At 39.3% G+C, this 23,961-nt stretch overlaps 1 protein-coding gene across 3 annotated transcripts in view; it reads left to right on the forward strand.

Moving 5' to 3' along the window:
* The window catches only part of scube1 (signal peptide, CUB domain, EGF-like 1), a 137,197-nt gene that overhangs the window by 99,974 nt on the left and 13,262 nt on the right, over positions 1 to 23,961 (forward strand). For 2 of the 3 annotated variants that reach the window (XM_028450277.1, XM_028450279.1), the window contains 7 exons: positions 8,574 to 8,696; positions 14,683 to 14,799; positions 17,365 to 17,487; positions 17,569 to 17,688; positions 20,909 to 21,007; positions 22,902 to 23,018; positions 23,098 to 23,256. In XM_028450277.1, the coding sequence (XP_028306078.1) occupies positions 8,574 to 8,696; positions 14,683 to 14,799; positions 17,365 to 17,487; positions 17,569 to 17,688; positions 20,909 to 21,007; positions 22,902 to 23,018; positions 23,098 to 23,256 (858 nt within the window). The remainder of the gene's footprint in view (positions 1 to 8,573; positions 8,697 to 14,682; positions 14,800 to 17,364; positions 17,488 to 17,568; positions 17,689 to 20,908; positions 21,008 to 22,901; positions 23,019 to 23,097; positions 23,257 to 23,961) is intronic. The other variant, XM_028450278.1, reaches the window with a different exon arrangement.

Raw genomic sequence — 23,961 nt, forward strand, 5'->3', positions numbered from 1 at the left:
CCCTCTGCCTGATCCAGAGAGCCCTTTAAAAAAACGAATTTTATCGTTTTTATTACCAATACATATGTTGTTTAAAGTGGTGATACTTGTTGATTGTAACTTCCACATTGATGATAGTGTGGACAAATTGATGATGATTTTCCAGCCAAATAAAGATGTTTAAAGATTAATCAGTTTCCAAACCTGTCCTAACAATCTGTCAGAAAGGAAAATGACTATTGGTGAGTTTCTGACTTTTAAATGCCAACCTCAGTATCTGCTCAGGTAGTTTATGGCTATAGCAGAGCACTGTATGATACCATCAGAACAAACATCCTGAGGCTTATTACGTGGTTGCCGGATGCTTTAATTAATTAATATCATCGTCTAAAAAACATCACAATGAATAAAGGATAGCATTTGTTATATTTAATGTAAAATGTATTATTTATTTTAGAATTATGATTTTTGTTCTCATTTTCAGAGCATTATATTACAACAGCCTGCCTCCCTGCTACTTCTGTGGTAATAGCAGAAATTAAGACATCAATACTCAATCCAAGCGTTATTGCATTATATTAGTTATGGCTATTGCAGATGCTACTCATAGAGGGTAGCAATAAACGTATCATGGTTAAATTTAGCAAATAAACAATAAGGTAAAAGTTCACATAAACACTTCTAGTGTTCTTCAGTGTCCAATTATTACTAAGAAGTAAGTATAACTAAAACTTTAAACACAGAGGAACAGAACAAGGGCAAAAAAAGGTGACCATGACATCCCTCCTAGTGTCAGTTAAAGATTGAGTATTCTGCTTCCATGTTTGTAATGGATTTGGAAGTGCTGGTGGTAAAGGAGACACAGGCATCGGAATTTGTAAATCCAAAGCCAGTTGTGTTTTATTTGGATGACATGATGTGTAATCATATTGTTTGACCGTACTCATACTAAAACCCTGCGGTCAGGCTGACTTTCTGACATACGTACATAAAAACGTGCATCAACAGCTTTTACAATTTCCTGCTTGTCTGAAGTTACACTGTAGGATCTAAAGTTAAAGGTGTTTGTTGGAGGAAAATAACCCAGGCTGTGGAAATCCTAAAATATTTGGCAATAGTGAAAAGGATTACCCTACCACATTTTTTGAGCAGACTGGATTTTATATTATATTACATTAATAATCCCTCTAAAAGCTCCAACTTCATTTTCTTTTAGTAGCTACAGTCTGAGCCAAAACAATAAACAGATCATAAAAAGCTTTAAAATGGATTGTTTACTGTTAATAGTTTTTATTTAGAGAGATTCTGAATCCATATTTTTTTCAAACAAATGTTTTTATTAACAATTAAAGGCATAATATTTGGATTAGTTTGTGTTTGACTCTAATTGTAAACCTTTCTCAGAAAGTTATTACATTACACTGAAAAATTCTTTTGGAGGCACACAGCTTTTAAAAGACACATTTTCTAGAATTTTACCTTGTCCAATGGATACTGACAATTCAGAGGCAGTAGTTGAAGTGACTGCACTGCTGTCCAGCTGCTCTGTTCATTCTGCTACTCTCTGTCCTGGCGCTATCACTGTATGATGAACCCTGGCTGTGTTCGAAATGGCATACTACAGTACATACTACTCATACTAAGTCTGCGTTCACACGAAATGTTTGTGCGTCCAGATTACATAAAAAGTCAATGGACAGACGTGGCCCAGATGCGAAATCTTTCCTATACGGCGGTGCGGTCCATTTCACACGTCAAGAGCGTTGGCCGTGCAAGCGCGCTCCCGATTTTATGCATATTCGCCGGAGTTGAAAGTATTTAACTCCTGCAACTGTTTCGCATGACTGAGCGCAGCTCCTCGCTTCAGCAGTCAAGCTCATTGGGGACATTTTTTGATCCTGCAGCAGACGCGTCCGGTGCTGCAGAAGATGCATTTGGTGTGAAAGCAGCATAAGTCTGACATTCCAATTCGATAGTATGAAAAGATTGAGTATGCATGAAATACTCGGATGTATACTATATCGGGACATTTTGAAGTATGCACGGTGGGCACACTAGTCATACTCAACCGCCCCATGATGCATTGCGAGTGGAACGTTAAATTGTCGACTGGCTTCAAGCTAAAAATCAAACCTCCCCTTTTCAAAACAAAAGCATCTCTTCTTGTCTTCCATTAGTTTTTTAATGCTGGTGTAAATAGGGCTCTTGTTTTGAAGTTAACCAGAAGTTATGGATCAAATGACCACATGTTGATATTGTACTTGGTCACTTTCTCACTTAAAATGTTTTCAGAACTTTCAAAGGTGGCAAGTTAACAGAGATATTTAGCCTCTGTGTGCTTCAGGTTTTAGTCATTGTAGGTTCAAAATGCATCTTGGAAAACTTGGAAGTATACTTCAGTGGGAACGGTCACCATCCTAATCATACTAATAGTATATAGTAGACAGTATATACTCATTGAGTGTGTAGTGTGTATTACCTTAGTATGCGATTTTGAACACAGCCTCAGTTATGTACGTTGTTTTTTGTAACTTATTTGACCAGACCACACGGTGCACGTAGGGGCTGAGTTGTGAAATTATTCAACGTGTGGACAAGATGTGTGTTGGTTGTCCCTGGAGGAGAGAGGCATCGTACCAGGACTGGTACCACCTCATTCAGCTGGACAGCACACATCAGAGTCAGCAGAAGATGCTTATCCAGTGTGTGACCCTGCACAAGCCTCTGCTTTTGTACATGCGTGGGTGTGTTTTGACCCTGTTTATTTAATCACAGTTGTTTAAGCAGTGGGTGGCAGTGCATACACTACAAGAGTATAATTGCTCTCATTTAACAGTTTACGGTACACAGCAGTTGCTGTGAGGTGGTCCCATCTAATAGACCACTAAACTGCTGGATACAGATAGACAGCTCTGCCTTCTTCTCTCCCAGTCCTCCTTTTTCCTGTCTGCGTCAGCTCTGTCTGACAGCCAAATGGATGTGCCCTGTCGTGTTTGTCTATCATAATCTGTTCAATATAAACTATGTAAGCCACCGCTCTGATAAATGCCTTTTCATCTGTGCTGACAGACGAGGTGGTTCAGCCTCTCACAATGACAGACACGCCAACAAGAGGAGGCATCTCATCATAGGAGGGAGAGAAATGTGAAAAGTTTCCAGATGTTTGATTAGAAGGTGTGTGTCAGAGGTGAAATGTCGCACAGCGAGGTGTGGCTGCCCGTGTGAGCTTTTTTTTTTTTTTTTTTTAAATCTTTAATTAGAAATTAGAATGCATGTTCATCTGTGATCCTGTGCAGTAGTCTGTGCATGGAGGGTTTTTGTGTATGTTTGCGCATGCATGTGTATGAAGAATTTTTAAGCGAGGCACGTTCTCACTGGCCCTCATTCTTGCTCAACCTGGAAATAAAAAATATACACACACGAGTTCTTACTAACACACAAATACAGTATATGCAATCCATCTGAGCACGTTCAGGAAATGACTGACACCAGCATTAAAACATCATCAATAATTTTGTCCAACAAAGAAACAGGGAGATCCAAGTTTTACCGTACTTCAAGTATGATAATTATTTGCTTACAGGATCAGAGTCACTGGATCAGAATCAGTGCACGCTCTGCTATGTTGTCTGCTGGTGTTTGACGTCAGCAGTAACATCTTTATTATTAAAAGCATTTTAAAACACATCCATATGAATCACGCTTAAATCCTGTGCGTTGTTTCCTTGCAATTGATAGATGACCTTAAAAAAGGTTCTACATTGATATGTGTCACCCAGAAGGCCAACTTGCCGAGCACAGATCGATGTAGTTGGATCGTAGGAATATAAATCGATTAATCGATCTAATGGGTGAATCGTTACACTGTTAATATTAAGACTTCATTTTACTTACTCTAGCTATCCTTAATGGACATATGCAATAAATATATTTCTATAAGGTTGGTAGTGATGTGTGATGGTGTTGCGGAACACATTTGAAAAGATCAGACAGTGAGAGAAGAAGAAGCTGCATACAAAACAGTAGTACAAAATCAAACTTCAATTCAACTTTATTTATATAGCGCTAATTACAACAAACCAAACCTCCTGTTGATGTCAGATGTTGGCAGTTATCTGGATTAGTGATCCTGATCATGGTACCATGATCATTCACTTATGACTAGTGCATGTAATGTGCAAATTCACAAGCAGAAGGTGTTGTAAGTCCAGCTCAAAGAACTGAACATGGATGATCCAGAATCAGTATATTGATCCGGATTATCCCTAGCATCGAATCACTTCTGATCCTGATCCTATTTGTGATATATTCCTGAAAATCTTATCTAAATCTATCTATTACCTATTATCTTAGACTATTCACAGACGAATAAATAAATCAAACAATGCTGGCAAAAACCTGCTTACTGAAGGTTTATGACAACAAAAATACGCAAAACTAATTGAGCACAAAAAACTACAGAAACAACACCTCCAGTAAGGAGTACACGTTGGTTGAAGGTGGTAACTATATCAGTGGTAATGCAAGTAAGTAGTCAAACAAAAACACATCACTGGACACCCTTATTCTGCCGTGAAAGAGTATATGTGTCAAACTCATGGCCCGGACACCAAATCTGGCCCTTTGGAGCATGAATCATTGTGTAAATGAAACTCAACAATATTTGCAGGGGCTCAAAGTTTTGCCGGTGCTTATATTGCATGATTACAGTCATTTTTAATGTTAAACTGTTAAAAAAAAAAACTAAAAATTCTTTTATTTTCCTTAAATTATTACATTATTGTTGATTTGATTAAATAGAAATTGGTCACAAAATCTAGGAAATTTAAAGTGAAGATCATGTTTGGACTGATATCTATCACTTATTGCTTGGATACTTTCAGTTTCTCACATATTTAGTATTTTATGTATGCGTAGAAGTGCAAACTAGGGCACAATAGTGTTAAAATTACTTTCTCGCATAAAATTTGTGGCCCACTTGAGATCAAACTGCTCCAAATTTGGCCCCCGAACTAAAATGAATTTGACACCCCTGGTCTAGAGGTTGCACTTACCTTACTTGACTACATGATTGCCTTTAGTTCCTGCTTGGGTTCAAGCAGGCTCAGGTCACTTGCTTCTTTTGGCCTCCATGGTTCTCTAGAGTGTGTATTTTGAAGAAATAAGTGCTAGGATTATTCAATGCCCAAATAAATACACATTGGCTCCCAGCTTGATGTCTGTCCTGTCCACTTGCAACCATATGAAGGAAGCCAATGCTCTCCAAAAAAACTAGATCCGCTGTCCTCCATCCGTAATTATTTTTAAAGGCTAAGGTTTCTTCAAATGCATTCCATTCAAATGGCTCCAACTGAAAGTATTTGGTAAACCTACCCAAATCTTTCTGCAGTGTTGTGCGTATGTTCTGCAGTTCACATTCCTATCAGTGAGACAGTTATACTTTATTATAGATTACAAATTATTTTGTGGCATTTCATGAATAAGATGCACTGATCATGTTACTCTAAATACGGGCTCAGATATGACATTCTTTGTTTATTCCCTTTTCCCGATTCCAGCTATTTCAGCTTGGTGCGGGTTATCCACTGGGCCAGTAACCGGGACTTAATCAGGCTTCTAAGCCCCACAGTAAGAATCCAGTTTCCCAGTCCAAATACTGGGCTTGTCTTACACAGGTCATAGGTTTTTACATAGGAGCAGGTGTGAGGGTGGAGGAAAACAAGATCTATACATTTGATTGGGATTTCCTATTGAGGACTCATTCAGGGCATTGGCATTTTGTGTACAGAAATTCCACAGCGTCTGAACCAATGCAGAGAAATGTGAAGAATTGTCCGCAGCTAAACAGTGTCACCTGATGGAGACTTCACAGCATGCTTTTATCTCAAGCTCTGCACAACATCTACTCCACCCTGTTCTCCATTTGGATCACTTTCTGATGAACTAAAGCAACTTTTAAAATGATTGCACAGTCAATAACACTTAATCCATCAGTCATAACATTCTAACCACCAGCCAAATATTATAAAGGTATCATTTTGCTGCGCAGTCTTGACCTGTCAAAACACGGATAGAACCCAGTGTGGTATTTGTCAAAAAGACATAGCATATAAACCAGATATGGACAACTTTTATCACAGGGGGCCACAGAATGTGATTGTATCTGGTCTAAGGGCCACATTATCAAAATTCATATCAGCATTTAGAACAGGAAGACATAGTCATTAACATTCCTCGCCAGATTGGTTGTCATTATCACTCACAACCTTTTCCTAAATGTCCTAAATCAACTATTTTAAACGGTTTGTAAGAAAAGCCGTCCCCATAAGATACCTCGAACAGAGTAAAAAAAAAAAAGGCACAAGGGCAGTAACTCTGGTGAAAAATAGTTGCGCGCTTCTCATTTTCAAACTCCATCAATGCACTGATACCCTGAAGCCACACACCGAATTTGGTTATCCTATCATAAATGTATTATATGAATAGAGTAAAGCAAAACTGAACAAGGGCAATAACTCCAGGAAAAAATAATTCCACACTTGTCATTTTCAAACTCCATCAATGTATTGATACCAAGAAGCCACACAGAAAATGTGGTTATCCTATCTTAAACGGTTTATGAGAAAAGCTGTCCCTTATGAAGTTACCTCAAACAGAGTTTTGTTGTCATGTTGTGTATTTTGTTGTCATTTCATTTCTGTAAATAAACACTTTTTACATGTTTCATACTCTATATGGAAATTGGACACTAAAGAGCAGGGCTGTTAATGTGTCCCTTGGGTTGGCAAGTGCTCAATGTATGAAAGAAGAAGTAAGATACATAGTTTACGGAGTTTTTTTTTTACAATGTTGTTAACAATCATTGAAATTACATTCTAATATATGTCCTTCATTATCAAGTTCAATATGTGAAGAGAAGAAAAAACAAAATTACCCAATTCCTAATGTATAAAATTACGAAAATATAACTTTATATGTCTTTTTGTATAATTTTTCTGTTACTTTTGTATTTTTGTTGCAATCGTGTGTTTTTAAAGGTTCTGTGTATTTTTTGCTGTTCTGTATGTTTTGTAATTTGGTGTACTTTTGTTTCCATTTTGTGTTTTTTCCAGTCATTTTGGTGTATTGTTGTTGTCATTTTGAGTATCTATGTTGTTCTTTTGTATATTTTATTGTAAGTGTATATTTTTGGTGTCATTTTGTAGATTTTTGTTGTCATGTTTTGTATTTCAGTTGTCCTTTTGTCTATACACCTTTTGACCTATAGTTTTGTTTGCTACTTTGTCTCATGGCATTATAATGTTTTCATTTTTTTAAACGTACACACAGTAAGTACATACTGTACTTGTTTGCGATACAACAATATTTGTGCATGTGTGTCTGTGTGAACTGTGGTTTTTTATGGTCTGTGTAGTGAGTTCATTAGAAGCGTACTCATTTCCAGCTGCTTCGTGTGTGATGGCCTCCAGCTCTCCAGATGTAGGTGGATGATTATATCTAGGTTGCCCATTTATGTACACACATTAACCTTAACTGACAGCTGCAAAACCACTAAAGTGACCAATATGTGATTTGAATCCGTACCTCTGCCTAATTCTATGGGCTTTTGTTTAGATTAGTCACTGTTTTTCTACTTATGTGGAGAATGTGTAAACTTCTGTCATCTTTGCTTTGTGATATCTAACAGTTAAACATAAACTTACATTACTATGTTGCAATTTCAGAACTTAAACCTAAAGAACTGTTTTATAGCATGTAATCAAACAAACTGTTATGCTTGCTGGTTTGTCATTTCCCCACAGAAAAAGCTTTTCAAATGTGGAGATGCTCTTGTCCCTGTAGTTCCATAGCTTTGGGAGGATGGAGTGGTTATTTTAGGGTTTTACACTGGTCAAGATGTTTTGTGGATGCAACACCTCTATGATCTCTCTGCGTCCTCGAAAATGATTATTTCAAGCTTTGAAGATACTTCATGTGGTTATTCAAGGCACAATACATACTTAAGATCCATTAAGGGTAATTATATATGCATTATAAGATCAAATCAATTCCCAGAATGGCCATTAAGTGTCTATAGATGCTGTGGTACTGCCAGTGTTGGCAGCTGCCAACATAATTACCAAGCAGTGTGTGTCTGCATCTGCAGATTCAGGCTGGTATTCGTAAAAGCTTGCAAAAACGTGCTAAGTCATTTAGACAAACATTTAAAGAAAGATTGTGTGTCACCCTTGGGATCTTACATTGAGCTGTTACACATGATGACTACCAAGACTGTCTACTGCCTTTATGTTGGGTTCTTAAGAACAGGCATTATGGACAGTTACAAATTACGCCCGTAGATGGATGGATGGATGGATGGATGGATGGATGGATGGATGGATGGATGAGTGAATGTCATCTTTACTTCTCTACACATGAAAATAGCACACCTAATGGCATATAATGCAAGCAGGATTACAAGCATCTCTTGTTGTCAGGTCCGTAACACTCATTATTGAAATGTGAATGCTTTGTTGAATGGACAAAATGATGGTAAAACTGAGAAGCAGGGGCTGAGAACATGGCACTACATTCTAATTATTCTCTCCATCCAGACATCGACGAGTGCCAGGAGAACAATGGAGGCTGTGATCACTTCTGCCGAAACACAGTGGGATCCTTCGAGTGTAGCTGCCAGAAAGGCCACAAACTGCTGACTGATGAACGCACATGTCAAGGTAAGGCTCTGATAGCCATTAACCAGAACATTAAAACAGAGAGACTTTTCTAGGCACAACGCCATAGTAATCACTTTGGTTTGCTAAACATAGACATGAGAAAACACAACAAAAACTCACAAACACAATCAGTCTCTTTACATTCAAAACATCCTTTAGTCTGAATATTCACATCAAGATAATCAACTACAGATGTAACTTTACCACTTCTGTCTACTCATTGACTGAGAGATGAACATCCAAAGGATTCAAATAACTGACAAAAGTTTTCCCATCACTTTTTAAACAAAGAGAAGGACAGTATAATTCAAGAGGGGTTTATATTTTTGAACAAAGTCAATTAAGAACAAATGTTACAAGAAAATGCATTTCTCTTTGCAGTTAAAGTTTGAAATGATCTTGAGGATCACTTTAAGTTAATCAGTTCACTGTCTATGTCAAAAAACAAAATGTTTTGCACCTATTGAAACATAAATTAAGTTGATGAGTACTGCTGTTATTGAGTTGTTTCTTTATAATGCTGTTTGGGGATGGACTCTGATAAGCAGTTACTGCTTCAGCCCATTACATTTTTGGTTGTTGTAATTAATGTTTATTTTTTGTATTGTATTGTATATGTTTAAAGACAGCAAAGAATCAATAAATATCTAATCTAAAACTAATCTTACTGAAAATCAGACAAGCTCGATAACACATTCAAAAAAGACTATGTATTCAACACTATTTCCACTTTATATGCCACCAGCATCATACTAAGAAATAAGTGAAAAATAGTGAAATAATGAGTTTATGATGCTGTATGAAATCTTCAAATTAGTACAACCCTTTTGTCCTCTAAGTCACGTCTGGAAGACTAAATCCTGTAGTATGTGTCAGCTAATTCCGATGTGTCTCTTGTCAAATTTGGCTTCATGGTAGGTAGCTGTGTGTTTGCACAATGTTTCTCAGGTACTGCTTGTGGTACCCACTCCGCTTTGAAACTATGTGTAAATGATTGAGTACTTGAATTTACAAAAAGGTCAAGCGTGCCCAGTCATCTTTACTTGGAAACACATCCCAGTCGTCTCTTCCTGGGTTGGGCATGTGGTGCACATGCAGATGGCACTTTGCACTTATGTTTGTATTAACAAGAGCAGATTCCTGCTCACAAGTCACAGCAAGAGAAGCCTGAGATCAGACAAACACCAAATGATTTTTATTAACAACAAAACCCAGAGGCACTTCTGTCCACATCCCAAAACCACCCCCATGAAATGATGTGTATTTATGTGTTTGTATGTAAGATTAGAGTCTTTAATAAGGTGGTGTTGAGTGTTTTTAGTTGATATCTGAGCTGATATCAACAGCTGTCATCAGAGCTGCCACCTTCTGATGTTTGCCTTGTTCAGCTCCCATACAGTCCAAAAAATTCTAGTTGGTTGGATAGGCAGCGTATTCTTGTGTCCTCACTTGGACTTTTGCCTGGCCAATAGCGGCTTGAACTTCCTCTGCCTGACAAGCTCCTTTATAGCAGGCTGTGTAGTGCCTGGAAAGCCTCACAGAAAAGCCAGTGAAAAAGCAGCACACTTAGAGCAAGAGGCCCATGTGAAACTCTTAAGGGTACCTGTACTAATAATCTTGACAACATCAATCGTGCTCTTTGTATTTCCAATAAAGAAAAGACATGCACATTTATTTAGAGAAGAAAAAAACACACATGAATAGGGAAATTTGGAGTAGGCATTTTCAGTTGATTCAGGGGCAGTATTTAGAATTAGCTCCCACTTTCTTTCTTTGCTTTTTGTCTTTATTTATGTTTTTGTACTGCTTTTCTCCACATTTTCTATATCCGTCTTTAGGGGCTGGGCAGCCGAATCCGCCAGAAACTTTTTGTGTCCTACCTGTTCTACTTTCTTCTTCTTTTGAGGAAATCCGAACTACAATAACATTTCTACAAATTTTGCACAAAAACAAAACAATGCAATAGTCTTAAAGGTGGAGCTACAGAAAGCCTCTAAAGTTCAACATTTTGAAAATTCACAAAAAAATCCACCATTTGTGCTGTAGATTTCAAACTTCCACAAAAATGTAGACTTGATACTGAAGAAAGTTTTGTACTTTTCATAATATTGCAAATTATGTAGTCAATCAATCTGAATTTTTCTTTCTTTCAAAAACTGTAAAACTTATTAAATCTATTTCCTCTTATTTGGCCAAAAAATTCCTGGTCCCGAATTATTTAGGGATCAGCATCTTCAAAAGTTGGAGTCCCTACTTCAGGTTGGGGGAAAGGTCTTGCTTCAAATGGTGCAGTTGGTGTGGGACGTGTTTACCAGTGAGGGTAGGACAGACGGATCAGGGATTCAACCTCTTAAAGGGCCCATGTTACGCGAAATCATCATAAAGTGCTATGTGGGCTTCATACACATGCCTAAAGTGTTTTTTCATTGATTCCCTCAATCGTTAGTTAGAGGGTGATTTGCTACTTTCTTACTGCAGGGTGAGCCCAAACACCTCGAGCCCAAACACCGCGCCTCCAGGAAGCTCTCTGCCGTGATTGACATATAAACAGACATGCCCACGAATGTGAGCATTCCTTCGCACAGTGCTATGTATGTATTTTCTATTGTCTATGTATGTACCGGCGAACGTCCCGCCCCCACGCTCTGTCTCGTGTTTATAAAGCAGCATGAGCTCAGCTACGGAGTGGGTGGGAGGAGGGCGGGCCGTCCTCTGGCCCTACGTCACCATGCGGGGAGGAGGAAGTCAGTGTCCTGTCTATAGACACGCCCACTCATGAATATGCATAACTATCCCGCAAATCAGCCTGTTTGTGTAGAGTTGTTCAGAAAGTTACTTTTCAGAGACTAAAACTCTGGAAAACAGGCGGGTTTGGGAAAATAAACCTCAACTACTATGTTTTTGGGGTTCTTAGAACAAATGGAGATATAGGACCTTTAACCAGTTGGTTGTGGTATCAAAATGCTTGATACAAAAGGTGAAGCCCCCATTTACAAGTGGATCTACTGTACATTCCAATCCTCATCTATGATTTGGAGATATAGAACGAGATGGTAAAATGGCCCAAAGGAGATTTATCTTGAAGGTGCCCCAGCTCAGCCTTAGAGATAAGGGCGCTCATTTATCAACTGTTTGTACGTTCAGATCTGAGCGAACAACGTGCGTTCGACCAAATTCACACAGGCTCTGGTATTAATCAATTCTGACGTGATCTTACACTATGATCAGATCTCACGTCAGGTCTGAGCTCGTGTACGCAAATCTGAGAGTGTGGATTTGTGCTGCAACACAGCCAAGTCTGACTGAGTTGGTGGTGAAAGGGCTCGCACTTTCAAGCCTGACTCATCTAAATGTAAAGAAGTGTCTTGATCAAGTAGCAGGGATTTACGCTTTTAGGCTGTGGATGATTAACATTTCATTTAAACCATCATTTGCCATTATTGAGAAATTAATTCAAACCTCTGCCTGAGTCCATTCCAATGCGGAAACGATGTTCACTGCTTCTGTTACTCTTTTCCACAGAGCATTTAAAATGAGCTCCTTAAATCCTAGTTTTCACACATGTTGGTTTTTCTTCACCTCAGCCTTGAGATTACTGATTTTCATCTCGGAAACTTTTATTTCCTTGCAAATGTTTGTTTGACCTCTGTGGGCGGGGCCTCCGAACCTGGAATATTTGAGGGCGTAACATGTTAATGACAACACCCAATCATTGGTACGCTGGGATTGGTCAGCTGAAAATGTTTCATAACTCCCACGTTGGTCCAGACGTACATAGGTGAGGAAATGTGTGTTTGTGTGTGTGTGAGAGAGAGATCTCTATATTATATTATCATTTTACATGGATGAATGGTGTTACGATGGGCACAATTGTGTATTTGAATAAATAGTATATTTCATTAAACACAGAAAAGACATCTCTAGCCGTGTTCCTTTGACATCCACTTTCCCTTCAAGATGGGAATTGTGACACTGTGGTCAAGAGTCAAGAGTATTTAACGAGTAACTAAACACCTGCTTTCTGCTGACCTGCCACTAGACTGGAAATAGAAAAAGTGCTTTGATTATGGGCGTTACTTCTGTAGCAGTAAGACATGCCAGTCAGGCAGGAATACACACACATAGCAACGAGAAGTACATCCACGTCCGCGCACACACAGAGACAGACGGGGACAAACACATAGCTTGATGAACCCGCAGTGGAACGCAGCTGCTTTAGTCTTCCACATTTGAGCGTCAATCACTGCTCACCGGGGGCTGTGATTGGAGGAAACCCTCCTCCTTTCTCCCTCGTCTCAGCTTGTATAAGAGGGGTGGGGCCAACAGTGAAGATTGGTGGTGCACGATGGTCACAAAAATCTGTCTCAGCCAATAGCAAATTTCAATTTTAATAGCCAGCGTTCAACCCTGAGAGGGCAGTGATGTTTGACAACTAAATATGCAAAATTAAAATACTTTACTGATATGGTAAAAGTTGGACTAGGATCAATCAACAGCACTACTTAATACCCAAGTACTTGAGTAGTCAGCAAAAAAAGTGGGTTTAGGGTTTAGTTACTCTGAAGTATATTACAATTATACATCTTCTTGTATGTTGTGTGCTTTAGCATAACGTATGGTGGTGGGCCGCTATTCTGAAAAATACCAGGGCCATTTTTCGGTCCCAGTCCAGCCCTGACAGGAACTGAATGCAAAAGTTGAAGCCGTGTCTTTCATCTGTGATTGACAGATGCATCAGATGATACTTGAAGATTTCAAAAACAGTTTGTGCTTGCTTAGGGAGTGGGAGTAAAGGGTTCAGCCCTGGAGACATTGCTATGACTGGGACAAGCCACACATCTATCAGACAGACCAAAAATGACTTATAATTATAATCTGTTTGGAAAGAATCCTGTTGCACCAGTTTGCATTTGTGGACACATCATTCCATTTAATTATTTACACTGCATTATAAATTATAAAGCAAAGTATAAATGCAATTTAAAAATGACAGTATAATTACAAACAGCTCGTTGCCATTATTTGATAATACCAATAATTTATCTTTTACATGTCATAACAAAAGCAAACACCAAAGTGTACTAAAGAGGTATGAACACAGAGCCTGCAGGAGAGCCCTAGGTCTGCAGAAAATACAGACTCAGATGAACTACATGTTAGTGCTGTGCCACTCTTTTCCCTATGTTTTCAATTCACTCATTTTGTTCTTTTTAATCAGTCAACAATGATTGAAGCTCAAGTTTTTATGTTTATATTTTCAATTTCTTCTGGTTAATTTTTTTCTTGCACGTCGCGCCACTGTAAAGAACTTTGGCGCCCCATATTTATTCAAGGTATTCCCTGTGGTATGACATCGCTCCACGTTCGGCTGTTTCCATTTGTATAAACACATTGTTTATTGTTTATCAAAAGCAAACTTGTGTGTGGTAATTTTGAACCTCCTACATTTGTTTGTGTGTAAAAAGCAGCTGAAGAACTATCTGTTTGGACTTGCCATTAGCTATTCTGTCTGTATTTCTGCATTGTGACTGTTTTGTATTCACTCTGTTTTATTTTCTCTGATTGTGAAGCACTTTGTGACGTTTCTGCTCTTGAAAGTTGCCACATAAATACACTTTTACTTACTTAAATGATCATTGATTTATTGATCTATGAGGCTATACTTTGTCTTTATTCAATGACAAAATTATCGTCGCCACAAGATTTAAGTCTCTTGAAATTAACTCACTAAAATTTGTGGTTGAAACCCTTAGAGACAGATAATCTAGGTTCACGATCCAGGACTTAAAAGTCTTATTTTTTAGAAACTGATTAATCTGATCCCACTTAACTTTTTAATGTAGTTGACTTTACTATCATTCTCTGGATGATATCTTCCATGTCTAATATAAGATCTCCTGTCTGAAAAGGTCTAAATGTACTGTATACCAATGTCAGCAGTGAGGCTCGGTGTTGTTTCTGATCATGTTTTTTTGCTCTTCCTTAGACATTGATGAGTGCTCCTTTGAGAGAACCTGTGACCACACCTGCATTAACTACCCTGGTAGCTTTGAGTGCCTGTGCAACAAGGGCTTCATCCTGTATGGCTTCACTCACTGTGGAGGTGAGATTGTGTGTTTGCCGTCCTGGCTTAGAAACACAACAGACACAATCTCAGGTTTGAGCTGTGTATTGTGCTGCAGTCATAGCCGCTAGGGCCTGTACTACGAAGCTGGATAAGTATATTCGGGATATATATCTCCGTTAGCGGCTTTACCTAACCAAACATTCTCCATCTGAGAGACCCTGTAGGATATAAATATGTTCACTTAAGCACGGTGGGTCCAGCCTGACTATGTGCACGCTCCTGTGACGGGTGATTGCAGCATCTGACCAACCGCAATCACGGATAAACTGTAGAAGAATTGACATCACAATTGAGGAATAATTGAAAAAAATACAAATTATTAAAATCCATAATTCAGAACAAGCAGAATAAGCAGAAAGAAATGAATATAGGCAGGAAGCTGCTGACACTGTTAATGTGTAAAAGCGTGAGATTATACAATATTAATCGATCGGATGATAAACAGACAGCGCTCTGTTCAGCCAGTTTCTCTTTAAGGCACAGACGTGTTTGTATTCAGGTAGTCCTCCTCAATTTATTACGCACACTGGGATGAGAGTGCATTGTTTTACTGTAGTATGTAGTATGTTGTATATCAGAGTACCATAGCGTATATATGAATGTATGAATGAATGAATGACTTAATCCATCCGTGAAATGGAGAGTGCCCGACACAGGCTTCATCAGCTGATTGTAGACCAGTCCATCAGATGTAAAACTATACCTTTCCTGAAAGGATTGCATTTATCCGTTAATAATCTTTCTTTCCTAAGCGCAGCTGTCAAATTCACACTCAAACCAAGATCTTCTAAGAATGGGCTGGTCTTTTTCCAAGAGAACTGATTGGTCAGAAGGTGGGACTTTTGTACTTGCTCAGATCTAAACCTGATCCCGACTAGGGTAGGTGTTCAGCCTAAGTTTTGATTTAGCCCAGTAAGAAGTTAGCCAGGGTTGTAGTACACCACACACCGAATAAATCCTAGAAGTTAGCGCAATAAGAGGAAATCCAGCTTCGTAGTACAGGCCCCTAAAGTCAGGAGCATGATGATGCTATCACACAGTGGTGGTGGTGGTGGTGGGTGTCATTTGCCACAATGCGAAATATTTCAAACATCCATATAGTTAATTTTTAAAATATTTTTTTCCGCATTTGTTTTCATATTCTAAGACCGCACTTTGTTCTTTCTCATAATATTGTGAAAGGTTAGTGCTTCACTAAGATCTGAAATAAAGGGTGGTAAACCAGTTGCATCCCTAAATCCTTTTGTGACGCAGTTTCCTCACCTTCTGCGAGGAATTCACTAAGATTGCAACAATAATTGGCGCACATGCAGAAGTGGTGGAGACCACCCTATTTGAATGAGCGTTTTGCTCGTTCAATGTGCACAGAAGCACACAATGACATTTGAGGAAGTTAACTTGGAGACAGATGGACTTATCTGTCTGCTGCACAAACATTTAATAAAACTAAATAAACAAATAAAAATGTTTTTTTTTCTAAACAACTTTAAAACCTAATGATCCAGCAGGTCTGAGCTCCTGAGTAGTGCTGTGTCACCACACTCTCGTATGTGAAAATTGTGCCATCACTGCGTAAATTACGCATGTTATCAGCTGATTCTGGCCTGATGCTCCTTCCATCAACGCGACACGAGAGTTTGACAGTCAAAACATCACTTAGGCGGTGCGTCCATAGCGCACACAGCGTCATCTCTCCACCACAGCCACACCAGACTCCACACGCACTGCCGCGGGTGTGCAGCTTTTTCTCTCCCTCAAACACACTTAAATCCGCATTGTCATATTCATTGGTTGCTAAATATTGACTATTGTTTCATTTAAATTATTTTCTTATACTAGAAAGGTTAATTAGAGCATTTTTTTTACATCTACGCTGTGTTTTGTGTCAACATTTACTGCAGCGGATCTCTGCGTGTGTTTGCACCTGCTTGTCAGTCGTACTATTTTCCAGTGCTAAAACAATCACCGCAAACAGTTCCAGATTTGAAGAATTGCATTGCGCCCATTGCATGAATCTATTTGCATTTCCCCCCCCCATTTTTTGTGCACCTTATGAGATCCGCCTACTTTACATATTCATCAGAGGGAAACACGCTAAATGGATTGAGGGCACATTGTGACATGCAGAAGATGTGCAGCCCTGATTTCCTGGGGTTGTACGCCTTATTAGCGTGTGGAGTGACGTTTGCACACGTTTTAATACCCCTAAACCTTGAGTGAATCCTCTCAGTCTTTGAGAATGTCTGATATTTTAGGTCCACAGAAGGCATCAACATGTAAGCAGTTGCTGCCAGTGGACCAATGCTAGCCCAAGGAAACCCGAGCCCCATCCAGTCCCCACTACATTTTTACATCTTCTGTTTTTATGACGTGAAAGAAGACTATACATATATACAAACAGAATCAGAAGAAACGTTAAACATAAAGCACAGCATCGGTGGGGCAAAACATATCGAGGGATTAGGTGTACAAGTAGCGAGCTCGACTTTAGGCTATTTTATGAACATTAGAAAATAATTCTTTCATTTCCAACAATGGCAGATATTGACGAGTGCAGCATCAACAACGGCAGCTGTGAGCATGGTTGCATAAACACACAGGGCAGCTACGAGTGTGTGTGTCCTCCAGGACAGAAACTACACTGGAACAAGAAAGATTGTATTGGTAAGCACCTGCAGCGTGTGTCTGTGTGTGTATGTGTGAGCATGTTGAGGTGGTTGTCATGGTGATGACTGTGTTCCTCAGAGGCGGTGAAGTGTCTGCCCAATGGGAAACCTGCACCACGAGCCCAGCTCTCCTGCACCAAGAATGGAGGGGCGGAGGTCTGCTCCCTGTTCTGCCCCTCCAACGCCCTCTTCCTCGCAGGTAGATGTACACACAAAGCACAATTTATAATCCATCTATCCAACTAAAATCACCTGTATATATATATATATATATATATATACATCTACTGTATCTGATCGTTAGAAATCTCCACACACATAAGTAAGATCCATATTCGGCCAAAGTTCTATCAAATTTGACTCCAACATTGAATGATATTCAAACCTGATGTCATGTCATTCCCATACTTTAAAGTTTTCCTCAGTCATGTTAGTTCTCAGATCAGAATTGTTTAGAAATTGTTAAAAATACTTGTTCAATCTTCACATTATTCTGTCACTTGTGTACATCCAAAAAATAGTTTAGCATCGCACAAGTTCATTGCATTTTTAGTAAAAGACTGTCTTTCATTGCGTTTTACTCCTTGTATGAATTGTTTTGAGGAATGCACTTACTGTTTTGTAAATATTAACATAGATTACTCTTTCTTTTCTCATCATTATCATGTGAGAACAGAAAGACTAACGGCCCCTGAACACTTCATGAGAACTGAGAAATGTATTGTTTGATGTGAATTTTTGTCCTACCGTCACAGTCAATCGGTACACAAGGACAACGTGTGCTGAAAAACATCGTGATAAAAATGACTTGCCAAGCTCCCAAAGTAGTTAATGTGTCCATCTTCTGTTTAATTTGTTTATTTTGGACAGGAAAATTTCTGAATTTTTATGTTGAGTAAGTTGGGTGATACAGTTTGACTCTAAAAATGTTACTGTAACAGCCAAAAAAAACTTTGTTCTTTTTGGCTGTTGTGCTTTATCTTCAAGGACTTGTTGCCATGAAGTGTGGCGCAAGCTCCACAGTGCTGTAGACACTAAAAAAATATACTCGGTTTTTAATTCAAAGTAGAGATTCTAGTTCAAAGGTGGCAATCAGTAATACATCTGCCAACCCCAAACTAAGTTATACAATAAAGCTAGTTTGGTTTTTTACCCTTGAGTACTATCATTAAAGTTCTTAACACTATCACTAATGCTGGGTGGTTTTAACCATATATAATATACCCAATAAAAAGTACTTTCACATATGACATAAGAGCACTCAGCAGGCCCTATTTTAGCGGCCTAAATCGCAGCTTTCTCAGACTAGCGCTTTGATCCCTGCTCGGGCTGTTGTCAACCACGGAAATGGTTGGTCGACCAACACTATGGCACACATAGCGATTAGTCGACCAAAAAAAAAAAACGGAGAATGAATGAGCAGCTGCAGAGGAGGACGAGGAGAAGAGAAAAAGAGAGAAAAATATTTAGTTTTGGCGTTTTGTGGTGCCGATTTGGTTTTAAACACAGACCATTTATGATATGAACCTTATTCAAGCTTTGACCAGAACCCGACAAGGCAAAAGTGAAACCTACAGGTCAGACAGACATTAGGTATTTATATCCGTGCCCGACCTGAAACCGACAATTAAAACCTATTTTTTCCTCATTCAAATGACATATTTACGTTTGTTTTAGTGGTAAGCCTGCTTTTATTAATAAACAACTGTTAATGTCAACATCAGATCAGCGCACGGGGATACACGTGAAACACAGGTGCGCAGTGCTTGGTCCGAAAGACAGCAGTGGATCTATTTACATAATCCACGTATCAAATATAAGGATAATCCATGTTCTTGTGCAGAAAATGGATTGAATCAATAGCGAATGCTTGTGCTTCAAGCCTGTCTTATTTTGTTCCCTCTCTGTTCCAATCACTAACAGCGCAATATTTGTATTTTTATTTTTTCAGCCAGCACTCACTCACACAGCTGTTGCTGGACATAGAATCATGTTTAGGCATTAATTAAGTTATATTTGATATTTAATCCTTATCACCTATGTATAAGTGCTTTGCATTTTTTTAAAACAGTATTGCAACTGATACCGTTGCTGGTCAACCAATGAAAATCTTGGTCGACCATGACGGCATCGACCAATTAGTTGACTAAACGACCAAAGTTGGCTGCCCTAATCCCCGCACTGTTAGGGGTGTCCCTCTCAACTGATGTTCACAGATTCAAAATGACATTTCTTAAAGGATTTTGTTTAGTTTCAGCATTATGCACTATAAATGCAGCAGGTTGTGTGTAAGAGCTCACAGTGCAGCCTGGCTGCAGACGTGAATAACAGGAGACATTGTAAGACAACGTAAAGGAGAGTCAACATTAAAGGCTCCACCATGTCCCAAGCCGGTACTAGTCCCCGGGCTAGTACCAGTCCCTGGGCTGCGCTGCCAAGTCAGAAAGACGCCCACACCGACACCCCACCCTGCACTCAGTGCAACAGAGAGAAAAAACACAGCTGTCCTCCCTAACAGCTCCACAGCACACACCCTGTACTACACAGCACAGAGAGCACAGACCTGAGCACCGAGTGTGCCCAACTCAGGTGCGCAGAACAGACGGCTGATGCGCACATGGCATAAGGTCTTGTCTATCTTTTTTTCAAATTTGGTCAAAATCAAGACTACATCAAAAGTATTTTTGATGTCATCTTGATTATGATTAAAAAAAAAAAAAAAAAAAAAAAAGATTAAGAAAGGTGGAGGTAACAAAATGTGACAATTCATGACAAATTACAGTAGTACCCAGTATAATATACTCAATAAAAATGACTTTTTTTAATATATTATAACCGGTATAAATCACCCATAGCGTCAGTGATTGTGTAACTAATGTTAGTCATGGGTCCCTGGGTAGCATCAGCATACTTTTCAACCTTCTATCATCATTGAAATTTCTTTTTGGCTGTTCCTGTTCAAAGTCACCACAGCAAATTATTCACATGGTTAACCACGGCTACAATGTAACCATACAGTTTTACAGATATGGCCCACTTGTGTTTGTCATTTAAACTAAAAAATTAGTTGAGTTTCAACCATAACTCTAAGCACACATCACTTCCTGTTATGACCAAAAACTGATTTCTGAGCACTGACTGTGCTTCCAATGTGTTAGCGTGTCTGTATTTTTCCAAAGAAAACTGACATTTCACAGTTAAAAATGACACTTTAATTGAACTTGATTTGTGATTGATTTTTGTTTTGCATTTGTGCTTTTCTCATGAAGCTCACTTTTCACTGTCAGCGGTTCTGCCTAAGCCAAGTGAAACAGGCTGTTTGGCTTTGGTGTTCTCCACCGCACTGATCTCCAACCACAATCATATCTGAACTCTGCCTTTTCTCCTTGTAATATGATGTATGTGTTTGTTTCTTCCAGACTCAGAGAACAGCTACACCGTGAGCTGTGGAGTTCCTGTTCCGCCCGGTAAAGCACCACAGAAGAGAAATCTCACCACTGCATTGCCTACCTGTGCCGGTATAGTTCACCATGATTGTTCTGTGGCCTGCTTTAGTGGGGTGACTCGTGGACTCAACCTGGTACTGGCCTGCTAGTAGAGCTAATGGTGGCTGACAAGTTCATAATTGAGTATTAAAATTAATTCTTCACTGTAGCACCTGTTAGTGCACGGGTATCTGACTAAAGTACACCGCAGAGCAGACATGGGCAACTGTCTGCCCATGGGCCGACTAATTTTGTGTAGCTCCCAAAACAAATGTGTAATACTAATTTGGTTTGTACAGCAGTTGTTTGTTGTAAAGTCTGACAGCAGCAGGAAATAGGGATTTGCGGCACCTGTCTTTTACACACTTTAGGTTGAGCAGTAAATTGATGGAAAAAGATGGAGGAACAGGCAATTATTCTTAACAAATGTGAAAAATGTAAATCCTTAATTCAGGTCAAGACTAAAATTGTTGCTGCAACAAAAGCCAGGAAGGTAGAAATGCTGACAGGAAATTGCTGACTGTTAATGTGAGTTTGTGAGATTATACAATAAACAAAAACATCATAATATAGCATTTTAGCACTCTGATCACTCAGTTTCACTTTATTACAGCACAGATGCGTTTCTATTCACATATCTGCAGGACTGCCAAGTTTCAGAAAATGACAAGAGTGAGATTTTAGTGACATGATGCGTTCCAGCGAAACAAAAAAAATGGCCTTATTTAACATGGCTATGGCCTGTTATAATGTTGATTTATACCTTAAGAATGATGTCCTCACCTCCATCTTCTTGCACTGTGGCCTCCTAATGCTTATGTTTTAATTAACCAGAAATTAGAAATGAAAACTGTAACACGAATTTTGACAAAATACATTTATTTGTCAATATTTCATTTCAACCAACTCTCCATCATTTAGCTGGGGACATGCCTCATGTTGTAGGTGTTTGTCGCAGATTTTGATGCCTTGATGACAGAGGCAGTGAACTGAATTGGGTCCTCTAGAAACTTTCTTTCTGAAAGCATGTCGACGACTTGGTGCGTGTTGTGTGAGAAAGATACTAGTTAGAGACGGCTCATCAAGACCCGCTTTACGTTGCTTCTGATTGGTATGCGTGTTGCCTGCCGTGGTTGCTTAGATTTAGGCCCAAGGAGACATGGATTGGTTTGGGATTGGTGATCTCGGTCAGTCAATCAGAGTTACTCTAACTACGGCAAGCCCCGAGGACCAAAGTTTATTATCATGAAAAGAATAAATAGAGTAATGAATGGGGAAATATAAAAGTGAGAAATGTCAATTGCGGCGTGTGGTGTGAGAATGGGTCAAATTGCGTGACTGTCACACTCAAAGGGTGAGGCTTGGCAGCACTGTATCTGCCTCAATGCAGTCAATGGCTCTAATGACTTTAGGGAACCCTGTGAAAGGGACATGCTGCATTCATACAGCTCAGCCTACATCATAAGATCAATAATGTAGATCAGTCCAGGATTGCATCTATCTCAAAATATTCTTTCTGACCTGTCACCCGCAAGATCCGCTCACCAATGTGCTATGGGAATGTGATTTTCCAAGAGAGCTGATTGGTTAGGAGGCGGTGGTTTAATACTCATTAATTTATTCAGAGCAAAACCTGCTCCGGAGCATGTTCGCCGTTCAACATCAGTTACTATGGTGATTTACCCCAGTAAGACCTAAACCAGCGTCATAGTACAGGACAAACAGGCCTAATCTCGGAAGAGAAAATCCATCTTCATAGTACAGGGTAACTTTGACTGCTCACTGCTCCTTAGGGATGAGTTAAAAGAGAGAACAAATGTGTAAGTTCCTGTGCAAAATGTGTTCTTTTGACCGTTTATCCTAAAAAAAAGAAAGAAATAGTAGTTAAATGGCTTTAACATGTTTGATTTTCTGTGTATGAATGAAGACATGCTAGCACCACCCATTAAACAAAAGGCCAGATTTAAGATCAAAGACGCCAAGTGTCACCTGAGGCCACGTAACAAGGAAAAGCACCGAGATTCATCCAGGCAGAATCTGCAAGGTAAAGACTTTTATTCATTTATTTTGGGCCTTCACACAGACAGTCACACTCTTACTCACTTTATCCTCTCCCATACCAGGAGGTCAGTTCCCCTGCACAGATGACTGCCAGGTCACTTTTGTCAACCTGAAGTGTGACTCATCAAAGAAACGCCGACGAGGACGGAAATCCCCTTCAAAGGAAGTGTCTCACATCACAGCAGAGTTTGAGATGGAGATGAAGGAGGATGAAGCTTCAGGTGCAAAAGATCTTTACCTTTAACTCATTCACTGCCAGCCATTTTCAGAGCAGCCAATCCCTCAGTGCCAGGCATTTAGATGATTTTCACTGATATTTCAGACCCACAGAATATTTTGTCCTCTGACAATCTGACATCTGAAACCAGATTCTGAAAGATTAGCCTCTCTAGATTCATCAGAAAATAATTTTGTTTCTAGCTTTTTCTGAAAAAACCTATCAGTGATTTTGAAGCTTTTTTTTTGCTTTAGGGACACCTCGCATGGCAAAATTATTATTATTGTACTATCTGGGTCAGAGTTGAATGGTTTGCTTACTGTATTTTGGCTGTCCTCCAAGTCTCTCCACCCATCATTCTCCACACACGCAACTTCATCCTCCTCCCGGACATGCCAAGTGTCACCGCTTGCCTCGTTTTTTGATTGTTTTCTCTCACCATCGCGACACTTTCAATAGTCCACTTAGTTCCACACATGCTCTGGTCGAGTGTTTGCTGCTGTGAGCTGCTGGGAACTTCAGCGTCAACTCTAGTAGCGCCATTTTCTGTCTCTTAAATTCTTTTCCTCTCCCTCTGAGCTCTGGCCGTCATGGGTGAACTCTCTTTCAAAGGTGGGCTGCTACTACCTACATGTCACCAGTTGGTCACGAGATCATTGTTGAAGTTAGATATTCACAGGAGAGCTTCGTCACATTGTCTCCTAGCAAC

The sequence above is a fragment of the Gouania willdenowi genome, chromosome 6 (genome assembly GCF_900634775.1).
Source record: "Gouania willdenowi chromosome 6, fGouWil2.1, whole genome shotgun sequence".
In the NCBI taxonomy this organism is placed as follows: domain Eukaryota; kingdom Metazoa; phylum Chordata; class Actinopteri; order Blenniiformes; family Gobiesocidae; genus Gouania; species Gouania willdenowi.